Source organism: Falco naumanni, chromosome 8 (genome assembly GCF_017639655.2).
Source record: "Falco naumanni isolate bFalNau1 chromosome 8, bFalNau1.pat, whole genome shotgun sequence".
In the NCBI taxonomy this organism is placed as follows: domain Eukaryota; kingdom Metazoa; phylum Chordata; class Aves; order Falconiformes; family Falconidae; genus Falco; species Falco naumanni.
Genome location: NC_054061.1, coordinates 38610347 through 38625626, shown reverse-complemented (window position 1 = coordinate 38625626; position 15280 = coordinate 38610347). Strand labels below are relative to the sequence as shown.

Sequence of the window (15280 nt, the reverse complement as noted above, 5' to 3'; positions counted from 1 at the left end):
TGCAGCACCCCTGACAACTGTCCCCAAGAAGCAGGACGTAATTCACCAATATAACTGGAATTTGTCTTTAGCACAGGCACTGTGGAGTGAGTGAGGGGGACCAGGAGGTACAAACAACAGTCACGGAAAACCCTGGAACTCTTAGGTTAGCTTCTCTGGGAACAGCAACACCATGGTGGCCAACCACTCTGACCCTACAACCTCCACACCGAACGCCCCCGGCAGCCAGGACCCACAGGACACACACCAGGCGTCCCGGGGAGCCCCTGAGCCAGCTGCCCTGGATTATCCACAGCCTCTGTAGCTACACATCCCTGCCAGGGCTGCAAGGCCGAGCCCCAGCACCAGCTCTGGGCTCCAACAGCGCGGCAGGATGGAGCCCCATGCCGGCCACCCCTCCCTCTCCTCCTCCTCCTCATGCCATTCCTCTTTGCTAAACCTGAGTTCCTCTCCCCATTTCTGCTTGCTTTTGAAGTGCCAGATGAAACAGCACCAGATGGAGGCGAGCCGCTCACCCGCTGAAAGCAACGGGAGGCGAGCGTTTCCACATGGGCTGTGTGGGAGGGCTGCCATCGCGCCGGTCGCAAACCCTGCGTCTCCCCCCAGCTCAGCTTGCAGCCGAACGGCGCGCTGAGCACCACAGACAAAATCTCCTGGATTCATACAGAAAATGACCCCTGAGCAACTTTCCAAATGCAAATAAAGGTCAGATTCTGTCCAGTTTCACTGTTTCTACTCTTCTGCCTTCACTGCAGCCACTCAGGATCTGTCCTGCTCCCCTCAAGAGCAAAATTTGGAACTTCTAAAATACAAGGGCACTCCCTACCCTGCAGGAGACACCTCACACTGGGACACATACACCTGATCTTTGGAGGTACAAAAAGGTCTTGGAGGACACCCAAACCTGCAATGACACCTTCAACAACTCACCCACCACTTCCCCCAGACTGAACAGCGAGCGCTCCTGGGACGTGGACATCTGGCACCCACCCTTTTCCAGTTTTAAAACAGCAAGAGGAAAATACGGGAAGGTTATCAGACAACTTTCTCACCAAGCCAAGAGGAGTCTATTAGCGTGGACTGGGTCTTCTCCAGTTAGCCAGAAATGCTGACAACAGGTTACCCTGGCTGAGGTCTGAAAAGCAAGTTCTTACATGGAAATCTTGCTGTGGTCTTGAGCAAAAATACTGCACGAAGCTTCGTGAATTTTCCAGACATTATAGGACTACATGTCCCTCCCATAGATGATGCCGTGCAAGTGACTGCAACAGCATGTCACTGTTGTAGGCATCCTGCATCACCTGGCTACAAGGACAAGCTGCAAGGAGGCACAAAAACTCCTCTCTAAAATTGCCTCCAGCCAGTAAGGTGTTGGAAACATTATTAATTTCAAGGGCAGAGCATTAGAAATCCCCTCATCCCACCTGAGCTATTTTGTCTGCAGAAAATTGTAAGGAAAAGCTGGGATTTCAACACGGTCCAATTCCCAGCAGTGCTTTGTGTCACTCTCAATTACAGTCCAGAATGAACTACCAAGAAATCGTTCCTTGCGGCCGGCAGAATTAATGGGATCTTTGACTACAGGAGCACCAGGCAGTGAACTTGTTCCCTTACCAGCCAAGAGGCACAGTGCAGCTTTCTTCAGAATAAAAGCTGCAATGTCAAAGGATAGTTTAAGGCTTATAAAAGTGACCTGATGTTCCCCAGTATTCTGGTCTGTAAAAGGCAAGAGATTACTGACCCTTTCCTTTCTAAAAAAATGTATTTCTACCATAAGCTGATGCAGCAAGAGACTTTTATCTTCCCACGGGTATCCAGCTAAATTACGTGTAGGGCAGAACGCTGAACAGAAGACAATCAATAACGCAGTTACAACAAGCTGTCAAATGCTGGGCTGCAGCAAAGCTCTGATAATTGCACAAACCCCTTTCTCTTAGGCCTTTGCCTAGGAGAGCCACCCCATCACGTTCCCTCATAATTAGGTGTCAACTCGCACGTTTAATGAGGTCATGCTTGGCCAGTTCGTGAATGAGAAACACCTCCCAGCTTGCTGGCAATGACTGCTGAAAGTAGGCAAAGATGTTTCAGTCAGACTCAGTCTGCTGAAGGTAGTTTATCTTTGTGGAAATGATAGTAAGACTGGACTTGCAATCTGCTAAACTGGCAGAAAACTCATGCTTCCAGAAAAGTGAAGGTCTCGCTGGGTTAACTCCCTATCACGGCTCACTCAGGGTCCAGACAAAGACCAAGACCTGTATGATGGAGCACAAGGATCTACGCCAGGATGGCGGGGGGGGGGGGGAGTTGGGCGTAACTGCCACGAAATCAGCTCAGCAGGGATGAAACACAGCTAAGAATAAGCTGCGCATCAGGACCCCCAGCAAGGATTTTTCCTTCTCTCTGAAGTCCACACCAGGCCCAGGCACCATGGTTAGTCTCCAAACCCCATAGCACACTCAGCACCCATGAGGCAGCATGCTGTTGCGTGTACACAGCAAAGGGAGACAACGCAACTCCCTCCCCCAGACAGACACAGGGCACTAACACAGCTTTCCCCACAAGGCTAATGCCATCAGGTAAAGCCTCGCTCACTCTTCCACCGAGGCCAAACCTGCCTCTTCTGGCAAATGCAAACAGTCAGCAAGGACAAGGGAAAGCCAAGTCCACTGTGTTCGGTATGCGCTGCTAAAGGACACCCTCAAAAGCAGTCACACGCACACTCATTCAGGCAGCACCTCCCCAAGGAGGAGCCAGGGCTGAAGAAGGGTGAAAGCAATAGTGAAGCGCATGCAATGGCAACAGCTTGGCACCCTCTGATATGGAAGGGGTCTGCTAAGCAGCCACTGGATCAAAATTATAAATTTTATCCTGATTCAAGAAAAGAAACCAGGAATTCTTACACCTGGAAACCACCACAAAGCTCAGCCCTCCTCTGGTAACAGAAATGCTTTAAAAGCATCTTTGCATTTTACCTTAGCCTTCCTCTTACTCTGTCTGCCTAGAGCAAAAGATCCTCCCTGCAGGAATCAGCACCAGGGGGGAAGGCAGATAAAACAATGCTCAGAAAGCTGGAATTGCCCAGTCCAAAAGTCACCAGGGAAACAGCTCTTTCTCCTAACTCCTTGGTGCTGAACACGCAACCAGGAAAAGCAGGTCCAGAAGTGCTGCTGGCCACTGGGATGAAACCCTGGCTTCACAAATCCAGTTGCATTTGTAGGTAATAGCAACAGCTGCCCATCGGGCAGATAAATTAACCTCAACTAACGCTGCAGCCAGGTCTCGTACAGAGCCATACACAAACATACCTCTCACATTCCAGTTTTCACTGTTTTGCCTCCTGAATTGTTTACCTCGGCTCAATTCCTGGATGTGGATAAAACAAACGAGATGGACTTTCTCACAGACAGGGCTTCTTGCTGTTCGCTTGACAAATACCATGCTCAGCGAGTATGAGCCTGAAACCCAGAGGAAAGGAAACAACTGCGAAGGGCAAGAAGGAAACGGATCATTTGCCAAGGGACGGCATGAAAACACATTTCTCCTTTGGGCCAGAGCGTTGAAATCTTCCCAAGCTTCCCCCTCCCTCCAAACCACCATTTTCACACCACCATCAACCCCACCACAGCAGACACTAGTGGGACTGGGGCAGGGGGTAGCATTATTTTCAAGAAGCTGCTCCACAAGGTGCTATTTATTGTCTCAACAGTTAAAGACGACAGCCAGCCCAGGGCCCGACCAGGTTAGCTCTTAACCCGACACAGCTGCCGCAAAATTGCTTGGAGACCTGGCCCACCTACTGGCAGAGCCCCAGAGGCAGTGAGGACAGATGAGCTGTGTGGTTTTTTCACTCACATATCATCCTTAGAGCTGTTATTATTATTAATTGCATTTCACTTTTAATAATTTCTTCCAAGGCAAGGAGCTCTGCAGACATTCAGTTTATCCTGGGCAGAGCCGCTGCAGTGGCCGTGGACCTATAAACACACTCCTGTGGATCTGGTTCTTGCCGTTGGCTCCGCTGGTGCCTAGCAATGTCCAAGCTTCCGTAAGCCAGGCTGAATGCCTGGTTGCAGCACTTGTAAATAACCTCCCTCTTGGTCGTGTGCTTTTGCCTCAAAAGGCATCTCACACAGGACAAGGGGGACACTCATAGCCTGGCTCTCCTCTACCCTTCGCCCACTTTTTAGCCACACAGCCCCTTCAGAACGTTAACTGCTCTGTTAGATCTGGTCAACTTGACTGACAGGGTCAGAAGTTGTGGGGGCAGAAGGACAGATACACGCATGCACATGCAGATCATGATGGATGCTTTATTTCCTTACAAAAGCAGGAGAAAAGCAGAAGTCTTCCTGGCAATTCAGTGGACATGAAAAATGCACTCATAGCATTACTGGCATGGTTTTCAAGTTGCTGTTAAAATTCCACTTATATTATGCTACCTCCAACCTCAGAGTCTTCTGTGTTTTGCAGCAATACATTAAACTGTCTTTTAGCAGCTGCCTGCCAAGGGGAAATGGAGGTTTTGACATTTGACCCATAAGGAAGGATGTGTGGCATTTGGGGCTACCCAAATAAGGATTTTAGTTGGATGCTAAAGCAAGCTGTGTTTTTAACAGTTAACTATTTTGACGCTGTTTTTTTATCATGGGAGTTCAAAGCGGAATCCCTGACCAGGTGAATGAGGCAACCCCAGCCCTGCAAGTTCAAGTTTGCCTGGAGCCACATTCTTTGCACAGCTCTCTTTCCATTTGGAAAGGTTACTTTGCACTGGCAAGGAATTAAAAAAAAAACCACATTTGTTTTAATAAAGAAGTGAGATTCCAAGGCAGGACTTAATAGCCAGCAGTGGGTTCTGAGGCAGATACCACTGAATTAGCACAAATATCTCAACAACAAAATAAAACAATACTACAAACCCAACTGAACTGCACTGGCAAAAGGGAAAAAAATTCCCTTAACTGGTCAGCTCTGAACAGTCGCTCAGGAACCTTTTTTTCAGAGTGGAACAAGTTTTATTCCAAGGACCTTGTCTCCATTAGGAGAAAATAGATGTTCTTCAGCTATGCTCATAATTTGGGCAAGACAATTTAGGACATTTGCTGACCGCTAAGGTCTGCTCTGCTCCACCTCCTAGCATAAGTTCCCACCTTGGAACAGCACCGGCACCCTGCTGCACTCTGAGCCAGTTCAGGTCAATGATCTGACAGAAAACCGTTGACTTGTTTCCTGGGGCTGGCTTTCTGCAGGATTAGCTCCTGAACCAGCCTACTCTGACACAAGGTTAGAGTAAACCCAGCAGAAGGAAGGGAGAAGGACATTGCAGCTGAGAGCTGGACAAGACCATGCAAGGCCCCCAATTCCAGTTCATGATAGCCACAGCAGAAGGCAGCATCCCCACCCTCCAGCTGAGACTGGAGAGGTTGAGAGACCCCAACGGTACCTGATGTTTCAACACCTCTCAAAGCACACTGTGTCTCCAGGACCCATTCAGATCTGCTTGGAGAGAAGATGGCTCTCAGGGACTGGGACATTATCTGCCAGGATGCAGACTGCTAACACCATGCACAGACATCCCTCACCCTGCTCCCTGTGTCCTGGTCGACCTCGGGCACATCATTTAGTCCATCTGCAAAACAGCATGCCAGTCTCGCTGAGGGGCTGAAAGAATAAACACACTCGAGATTGGCATGAACTCTGCGAGCTCTGCATGCACAGTAACAACCCTCTGTCCCCAGTTCAGGCAGTTCCAGCCAGCAGTACGTAAAGCTTGTTACACAATGACCTGAAATAAACTGTAAAGGAGCGTGGTCCAGTGGCATCAAAACTATTTCAGAGGCCCTGATCCCTGGAGGTGCTGAGCCTCCACCTCGCTCCCACCACCGGTGGGAGTTCCTGCACTCCTCTCCCCGGGGAGGGGGTAGAAGTTCTCAGACTGATTTCCACAGACTGCTGCTATTTTGTTCCAACATTCCCAACATCTTCAAAATACCCAAAAGCCTCTTGTGCAATGAGCAACATCCCCTGCTTCCTAGCTACATGGTGGTTTATGTTACTTTCCATCTACAACCATTTCAGGATTGGCTTTACAGACCTATGTGGAAGACTAAACAATGCTGGAGCCACAGCAGGAGAATTTGCAGAGTTTTATTCCTTGTTTCATTTGGGCAATCCTTCTGCCTCTCATCAGGGACAAAAAAAATTGCCAACCTCTTAATTCAGAAATAGCACGAGCTCTGCATTCCAGTCCTGAATTAGCCAAAAGAGCCTTTTCAAGTTGGAAAGGGGAAAATGGGCAAATACCTTTAAGCACATTTAAAAAAAAAAAAAAAGCCTCAACACCTGCCTTTTGCAGGCAAAAAACTGCTCTCGGGCACTCTTGAAACTAGCTCAACATCAGCATTTGAAAGCAAATTCCAATCCCTGCTCTTTTGGGTGCCAGACTGCTTTCCCTGTCACTGCTTTAAAAGAAAAGCAAACTCTCCCTCGTACATGTTTTGCAGGCACCCTACAGATGGAAGCGAGGATGTGAGTCTGAACAGAAGAGTATCAAGCAAAGCTGGCAGATTTGGATTTTGTTTTTGTTGTGGGTTCGGTTGCTTTGGTGTTTTGATTTGTTTTGTTTTGTTTTTTCTAATGGGTACAACAACCTGTTAAAAGTTTTGTAATCTGAAGACAGCAAACCCTTTTCTGGATGTCCAAGCTCCTCTGCCAAGACATGCTCAACTGTGAATATTCCAGCTGCATGTTTCACATCACGCTCGTTAAGGTTGTGTTAGTATTATTATTCACCCCCTATGGACATTACAGAGCACCTAATACATTAAAATGTTCTTAAACTTGCTATTTATGTGTGTGTGTATCACACACAGAGATACAGTCAAATAAATAACATCCATTGTTAAAGGAATAAAGATAATAAAATCAAGCAAAATACCCAGTGAAGTAACATAATTCTGAGATGAAGTCCATAAAAGCAGCATTAATTCAGAAAATCACCTTTCAGCCCATCACTGCAATGCTCTCCATGTCCCGTCCCCCCCCCCCCCAACTTCTTGTAAAAGCATAAGCCTGGAAGTCAGCGCCAGATTCCTTAAATCTGAACGCCCTTGGCTTCTTCTGGAGAGTGTAAAATTCATTCCCTTGACACCCATATTCCGTAGTCAAGCAAGATTTCACATCAACGTGTTCTCCAGACTCCCGGCTCTCCACAGCCCTTCGCAGCTGGGCAAAGGAGGGGGGCAGGAGTGGGGACCACAGCATGGCAGCCTGGGTGCACAGAAGCAGCATCTTGCAACGTCTGAAGTTTTCCCTGCTGCTGTTTTTATTTCGCTCCCCTCTCTCCATCTCTCCCCCTCAAGTGTAGCAGCATGCGCAGGTACCCAGCTGCACTCGCATCCTTCTCGGTGAGTGAAGCCAAGAGGTACAGCCCGGTTCAGAGCGCTTTTAAATAAAGCCTCAACAAGAGGGAAGGGAGGGAATTCAAAGTCGTGCTGCTGAACTAGTTATGCAAACAGGGTCAGAGCCCCAGTCATAGCCAAGGAAGCAAAACCAGCAACGAGGCAGGAGCCAAGGAGGGGTGATTTCAAAGGAGAAAGTGCTGGTTTCTACTCCCAGACCTGATTCGGCAATTTTCAACATGCCACGAAAAGGGAAAGAGCTTGCGGCGGATCGCAAGGGAGAGGAGGCATCAATAAACCAAGCTCTGCTGTATCGGCACCCCCTGGAGCGCTGCCTCCCACAGCAGGCGCAGCAACAGGTCAGGAGCCTGTTGGCATCCCCGTCCTCGGGGCTGTGCCCTCGGGGGACTCTCCTCTTCCCCCAGGACCCAGTGCCTGGACCAGGGGGACCAGAGGGGGCCAGGACCCCCACGGCAGCCGGCAGCGGCCACCCCAACTCCAGGGCGGGCTCTGCCGGGAAGGCGGCCACAGGGAGCGGGCTCCCGGCACAGCAGGGCCCCCGCAGTCCCCCAGCCACCCCCTTCCCACCAGGCAGCACACGGTCCTCCCACACCGCCTCTCCCCGTGTCTTTGGGGCATCCGTCACCCTCCGGGGTAATTTCAGTCCGGCGCCAAACCCAAATGCGAACCCCCACCTCCCTCTGCTCCCCGAAGAGCTCCCCCTCCCTTCAGCTGCATCCCCCCCAAACTTCACCCTGAGCTTCCCCCGTGGGTTTTCTTCTCTACGAGACCCCAACCTCCACCCTGCCCTGCCCCGGCCCCGGACAGTCCCTGCATTCCCCCTGTGACACCCCACCCCTGGGCTTCCTGCCCCGTGCCAGCAGGAAACCCCTCCGACCCCCGGGGCAGATGTACCCCCCAAATACCCCATTTTCCCCTCACGCCCAGGGATGCGCTCACGGTCCTTCCTCCCCCCCTCCAGCGCCCCTCTCATTCCTGCCCCCCTCTGTCCCTCCCCGGACGCCCTCTCCCTCCCTTCCCGCCGGAATGCCCCTTCCCTGCCCTCTCGAGGGGTCCCTCTGCCCCGGCGGCACCCCCTTTAGGCCACCCTTCAGGACCCTTTTGTCCCCGGGACGTGCCGGCGCTCCGCTGCCCCGGCGCTCGGTCCCGGGAGCGCGGTGCCCGGTGCCAGTGCCGCACGCCCGGTGCGCAATGCAGAGGGTCCCCGGTGCCCGGAGCGCGGCGCGCAGTGCCCGGTGCCCAGCACCCCGGCGCCGCCGCCCGCTCCCGGTGCGCGGCGTCCGCTCCCTCGCTCGCAGGGCGCGCGCTGCCCCGTCCTCCGCGCGCGGCTGCGCGTGCCCCCCGCCCGGCCCGCGCTCCCCGGTGCCGGGCGCTCTCACCTGCGGGGCGCTCGGCGCTGGCGCCGTACTCGGCCGTGTCGCGGCGGCGGGCGCAGGTGCCCTGCCCCTGCACCAGGGCTTGCAGGGGCAGCTCGGCGCCGGGGTCGGGGTAGCAGCGCAAGCCGGCGGCGCAGCGCGGCGTGTAGACACCGCACGCCTCGGCCTCCAGGCGGGCGCACACCGGGCAGCAGCCGCAGCCCGGCTCCCGCACCAGCTCGGGGCAGGGCGGGCGGGCGGCCGGGGGGCAGGCGGCCAGGCGCTCCGCCGTGCAGGGCGGGCAGCGGAACAGCACCTCGGGCAGCGCCGGCCCCGCCAGCGCCAGCGCCGCCGCCGCCGCCGCCACCAGCAGCCGCGGCCAGGCGGCCCGCGCCGCGCCGCCGTGACCGACCGCGCCGAGCGCCATGGCGGGACTGACGGGCGGCGGGGGCCGGCAGGTGGACACGCCGCTCGGCCTCCCGGCGGCGCGGCGCGGAGCCGAACGGCACGGCGCGGCACGGCACGGCACGGCACGGCACGGCGCGGCGCGGCGCGGAGCGGAGCGGGGCCGGGCGCGCCGCGGCGCCGCCGGGTCCTAGAGCCGCCCCCGCGCCCGCCCCCCCCGCGGGGGTCGGGGCTGCCCCGGAGGGGAGAAGGGGGGCTGCCCCAAAGGGAGAGGGCATCAGACTCCGGGAGGTCTGGGGCTGCCGCACGGGAGGCTGGGGGTGCTCTGAAGAGGAAATGGGGGGTCTGACCAACACGGGGCGAGGGGCTGTTGCAGTGGGAGCCGAGGTGTGACCCACGGGGGACATGGATCTGCCGCGCAAGGAGGCTGGGGTCTGCCCCGCTGGGTAGAGCGGGGCCGCACCCGGGCAATCTAGCCTGCCCCACGGGGACGAGTGAGGCCTGCCCCACAGAGACGCCGAGTGCAGGGAGGGTCGGAGACCCTACCTCACAAAAGAGCTGGGGTCCTGCCCCACAGGGACAGCCAGTGCTGGGGGACACGGACGGACTGAGTGATCTCCACAGCACCAGAGAGAGACGGGAGGGGGGCTGGGGGCAGGTGGGAGCCCACTTTCACCCCTTGCCCCAGAAGTGCCAGACCAGGCATGAGCAGCCACATCTCAGGCTGGGTCCCGCTGTGGGGATGGGGTGGGCAAAACCTGGGTTCAGGGACAGTCCTGCCATCCAGCCTCCCCCTTCCCCACCCCAAACCTGGCCCTGGGAGCCATCCTGCCTCGGTGGGAACCGGACCCTGAGGCTGGGTGAGCCCCCTTGGAGTGGCAGAGCTCTGTGCCCGTAGGGCTGCCCACATCTCCAGCCTGGCTCCCCACAGGGCATTTACACCCCCAGACCAAAGCCAGCTGCAGCTGCGGCGGGCTCGGTGCCTCCCCTGCCTCGCCAGGGTGCCCGAAAGCTGGGGTGTGGCCAGGGATGCAGAGGCTGAGTTCTCCGGGCTTTGGGGTTTTGGTGTGAAATACCCATTTCAAACCCTAACACACTCCTCTCCCTTCTGCCCAACACCCAGGCTACACAGAGGATTTTAAGTACAAGGGCTGTTACACAAAGGTGACTTTTTTGACTAATGAAAATAACAACAACAAAGCCAAGGGAATGCAACCGAGCTTATGAAACTGGAAAACTTGGTTAATACCTTTGTGGGGTTGAACGGCTAAAGTCAGGCACTGAGGCAGCCCGAGTTCCCCCAGCAGCAGGAGTGTCAGCTTTGGGGTACTTAGAGTTAACATTTGCTGCTGTAGTTTTTTTGTTGTTTTGGTTTTGGTTTTTTCAAATTAAGAAAAATGCAAAATGCTGCTGTTGATGATGACTCGTGTGGCACAACTTTGTGCACAGGATTACTCACGGCCCTGGAGTTATAGAACAACATGTTTATTTGTGGGATCCGCGAGCGCAGGGTGGGATGATGGCCTGCGGCATTCAGCGTGCTCCATGAAATCCCTGCGATGCATCCTGGGACCAAGCGCACAGTCCCATCCCCATCCCTGGGACTTCCCAAGCAATAACTCAGGTTTTACCAGAGTTTAATAAAGCATGGTCCCTTTCTCCGGCTGCCCGCCACACTGCCAATACCTTGTCATGGAAGAGCTGCCCATTTGCTTTACTTGTTAAAATACACCATTGCTTGTCTGCATCTTGCTTAAGCTGGACGGTGATTTTAACCATCCCCATTGTGCCTCTGGAGGAATCCAGTTAGTTTTGGGGTCCCTATGACTGTAGCACTTGTTGCTGCTTATTGCTGCTTGCAGCAGTCATTGCTCTGAGTGTTGGGGACTCAGAAACTCCCAGCCAACAAAAATGTTCCCCTGAAATTAGAAGCAAATAACAAAGGTATTTTTATTCCACTTCACATTACAGAATTCCTTTTTGTATTACGGAACCTGAATTTTAGCCTGAGTGACTCAAGGAAGTCTCTTCAAGAAGACAAGAAACAAATAATAGAAAAAAGCCCAGCACAGACTTTACATTCGTTACTCCCACAAATTGCAAAGTGGGAAAATGGGATGCACAGCCCTGCACACAAGCAGCCCCTCAAAAGCCTCCCTTTAAAACAGATTTGCCAGCAGATGTTCAATAGACAATGGAGAGAATTATTTTCACCGCACACTCACGACTTCTCGGGGATGGGGGAAGGAGGCTCTCGGTACCTTTTTTATGATCTGCCATTGACTTCACTAATGACTCACATTTGGTTCCAATGAGATATTTTCATATGACTAATGAATCTATATTTGGAGGCGTAAGAGGGTTTGGCTAATTATCTGTTGCAGTCAGTTAAATATTCCCAGTATTCAAAGTAGGTTTTCTTCCAGTGGCAAATGTTATGCCCTCGCGGTCTGTCTTCTAGTGCTTTAAAAGCAGCCCAGCACTTTGACTCGTACCAAGCTGACATCTGGGTTTCTGCATGTGTAAGCACAAGAGATGGCCTGAACTTAATTATACAGCGAACCAATCCTGCATTTTTTAGGTGGCCAATAGGTCATTCCCCAAGGGACGATTTAAAACCGATTTTTCAACACGCGCTTGATGCTTGCAGCGGCCCGTTTTGCTGGGGGCATTTACTGGGGTGCCATTAATAACTCCTGGCAGGGGCAAATTCCTTATAAGCACCGTTGTGTAGGCTGCTTGTGCACAAATCATTTTGCCACAGGGAGGGCTCAAAATCCGATGAGAGAAGGGAAAGGAGGGGGGGGAGGGGAGGGGCTCCATCAGCTCAGCTGCCTGAATTGCAGGAGAACATTAAACATAATGATCCTGGAGGGAAAGAAACCATACGCAGCTCAGATGTGGGAACGAGCCAGGATTTCCTGTTCATATGCCTCTTTAGTAGGTGCTCAGGCTGTTCTCCGTCTTTTATTGCTGTCATTTTCTTTGTCCACCACCGAAGCAATAGCACCGGTGCAGACACAATGGATCAAGTCGTTCCCCCTGCCCCTGCTGCTGCAGCCCTCAGCCTGCAGCCCTCTCTGCACTGTTCTCCAACTCCAGCAGAACAATAAAGAAGATTTTACAGCTGTTGTGGGGATGGGGGGAGGCAGGGAGGCAGAGGGAAAACAGCTTGAGTGCCCGTGGCCAGCTATAATTTCTCCAGTGGGTCTTTGCTGACAGTTTTAGGATTAACAAGTGAGCTCTGTTCCCAGGCATTTACCCCTCTGGATAAGCTGGCCTGTTTGTTCTCAAGGGTTTATTTTACCCTACAAAATATGGCATTGCCAAACAGATGTAGGCTTGTTCCTAGAAAGGCAAGTTATAGCTGAAGCTGCATCTCACAGAGGCTTTAGTCCTTGGAATTGTTTGGAAATGCTACAGTATTCCTCCGACCCTTTTCAGGGCAGTTTTTTCCCACAGACGTGCTGGTCAATTCTTTTATGGCTCTGTCCTTTGTCAAGGATGAATTAGGAAAAATAAACTCACAAACAAAAAGTGGAGGCCCAGCACAGAGATCCTCTTGCTCCCAATGATTAAGAAGTATTTTACAGCTCCGGGGTGGGGGTGTTGGGGGGAGAAAACAATGTGTCCTCCTGTGTTTTTCTTTCCCCCATTTTCAGCTCAGTGTGAGTGTGTAAGGGGCGGGGGGGGGGGGGGGGGGGGGGGGAGAAGAGGAAAGAAGAATAAAACAGTCTCACTATTTTTAAAGGCCTCCTTTTCAATAGATTGACACAAAGTGCTTTATGGTGAGCGCTGGAGAAAGCCTCCCATGTCCCAGAGCTGCCATGGCGAGGGGCAGGTGATGAGGAAGGGAAGGCTGTGAGGAGGAAGGCTGTGTGGATGCATGCTGGGCCTGATGTCAGTATTTGGTGGCCAGCATCTGGCTTTCTTCCTGAAGATCTGACAAACTTTGGCTATGAGTAAAAGTTTGCTGAGGACCTGGGACCTGGGAATTGCCGTTGACTCAGAACGAAGCACACCAGGGTGGGACAGTGAGGGGTCTGCCCTCCCTTGCTCCCGTCCCTCCATGGGGGGTGGCAGGGGGACATGCCCAAGGTCAGCGTGAGTCAGTAGTGGGGGCAGAAGAAACTCCACCCTGATCTCTGTCATCTGCAGGGGAGACCCTGTCTCCCCCTCAAATGGACCAAAATAGCTTTAAAAGCCAATTACGGTGATGTTAAGCCTCTTCATGGGATATGTGCGCGTTCATGGTCTCGAGTGATGCCCTGCTCTTGCTGGCCAGCACGCTTTTCCAGAGCTCCCTCACACACTCTTGGAGGGAAATCCCACCTCACCCACAAGCCCAGCTCTCCTTCCCTACACTGGCATTTGGGAAAAGGCTCCCTACCACATCTCCCCCACACTCCCCAGTGCTCCAGCCCCATGCCACCTTGTCCCCAGGCCACAGGAGCAGGGAGAGTGAAACTTCACTCGCCTCCAGACACCCCAGTTCAGCAGTTTTGCCCACCAAGTCGGGGTGATGGGGAGTGAGCTGAGCAGGGCTCCTACAGGAGGCACTACGGGACCCACTTGATCCAGCCTGCCCACAGTGCCAGCTGCTCCCCAAGGCAATCACACTGAAAATGGCAGGCTTGCAAAATAAATTATTTAATGAGTGGGCTCCAAGCACTCCCCCTGCTCCACACGAGGCGAGGGCAGAGCTGCACCACCTAGGCTGGTTGTTGCAGGGCTCCCCGGCACACTCTGCCTGCCCCTGCCCTCCAGCCTTCACTCCTGGTGGTGACTTGCTTTTTGTTTGCCCTGCAACTAGTTACATTTCAGCCTCTTGTCCTCCCCCTGCACCAAAACGCATGTTTCAAGCTTCCCTCAGCACTTGCTCTCTGGAGCTTGGCTGGCTCCAGTGTGAGGAGTGCGGGTGCCCCATGAGCTCCTGCGGCTCTGATCCTCACCCTTAGCTCTGCTGCTCCACAGGTCATGCTCAGAGGTCTGAACCTGCCTGATGTCCCAGGCCCCCCTCTACCCTCAGATTGTTTTCCCCAGGTGCATCAGCCTGGCCAGAGTTCAGATGTCAGCAGAAGGGCCAATTATAGGCCACTTGTTTTTACATTTACCTTCTCTGAGATGTTTTTAGAGCAGCCCTAAACTCATTATCTATGAGCTTGATCCAGTTAATTATGAATGCCTTGGAGTGGTCCAGGCTGGTTTGTTTAGGTTTCTCCAACACTGATGCGAGATTAGCAGAGCTAAACACCCCCCACCCCCCACCACCCCCCATTAGCTGGAAGGCATAAAGCAGTGGTGGTTTTCAGGCCCATCTCTCAGGCACTGCTGCTCTCCAGCAAGGGTGCAGGGGAGGGACGCAGGGTGCCACGGGTTTGTCTGGTCTGCTATTACCGTACGTAGCACAGGCTTGTAGATGACATACATAGCAGAGGCTATGGATGGATTTGGACACACCAGTAGCCAAACTACTCTCATCCCTAAGCATCCCTCAAAGATGCCTTTATTAGTCTCAGGTGTACAAAGCAGCTTAAAACCAAGAAGCAGATCAGGAGGAGGTGATGCAAAAAGGCTTAAATATTGACCTAGGATAGTCAGGCACAGTGACTTGCCTTATAGAAATGATAAATCAAGAGCAGAGAGGATTTGTGTGGAGATGGCCCTTGATTTCAGCTGGTACCAGGGTTAATTGCTGTTGGAAAAGGACATGGCAAGGATGAAGGAGATGTACATGAGGGAGGGGAAAGAAGAGCCTTTACCTCAGTCCAAGGTGGCAGCACATCTTTGAAGAAATGTTCTACTTTAAACACGACTCTGTTTGAAGTGGGTCTTGGGTGACTGAAGTACCTGGTACTACCCACAGTTTCTGTATTTACGGTTTCTAAGTTGCAGTGCTCAGGATATCAGCAAAAGGTGACTTTGCAAAGACCCTAAAACTACAGCACCACAAACACCACAGTTTTCAAACACCACAGAATCCCAGCCCTAACCTATAGGGAATGGGGATTAATACTCTCTGGGTTTGGTGGCTAACAGCCCTAGCTTCTTACCTGAGGACCACCTCCTTTGGCCTCAGAGACCTTCCCTCTCCAGGCCACC

The 15280-nt window shown here is 53.0% G+C and overlaps 1 protein-coding gene across 1 annotated transcript in view; it reads right to left on the bottom strand.

The window, feature by feature from the left end:
- Positions 1 to 9309, bottom strand: part of IGFBP2 (insulin like growth factor binding protein 2) — a 67563-nt gene extending 58254 nt beyond the window's left edge. The window contains exon 1 of the mRNA XM_040604216.1: positions 8798 to 9309. Within this exon, the coding sequence (XP_040460150.1) occupies positions 8798 to 9200 (403 nt within the window). The 5' untranslated portion in view covers positions 9201 to 9309. The remainder of the gene's footprint in view (positions 1 to 8797) is intronic.
- Positions 9310 to 15280: the final 5971 nt, after the last annotated feature.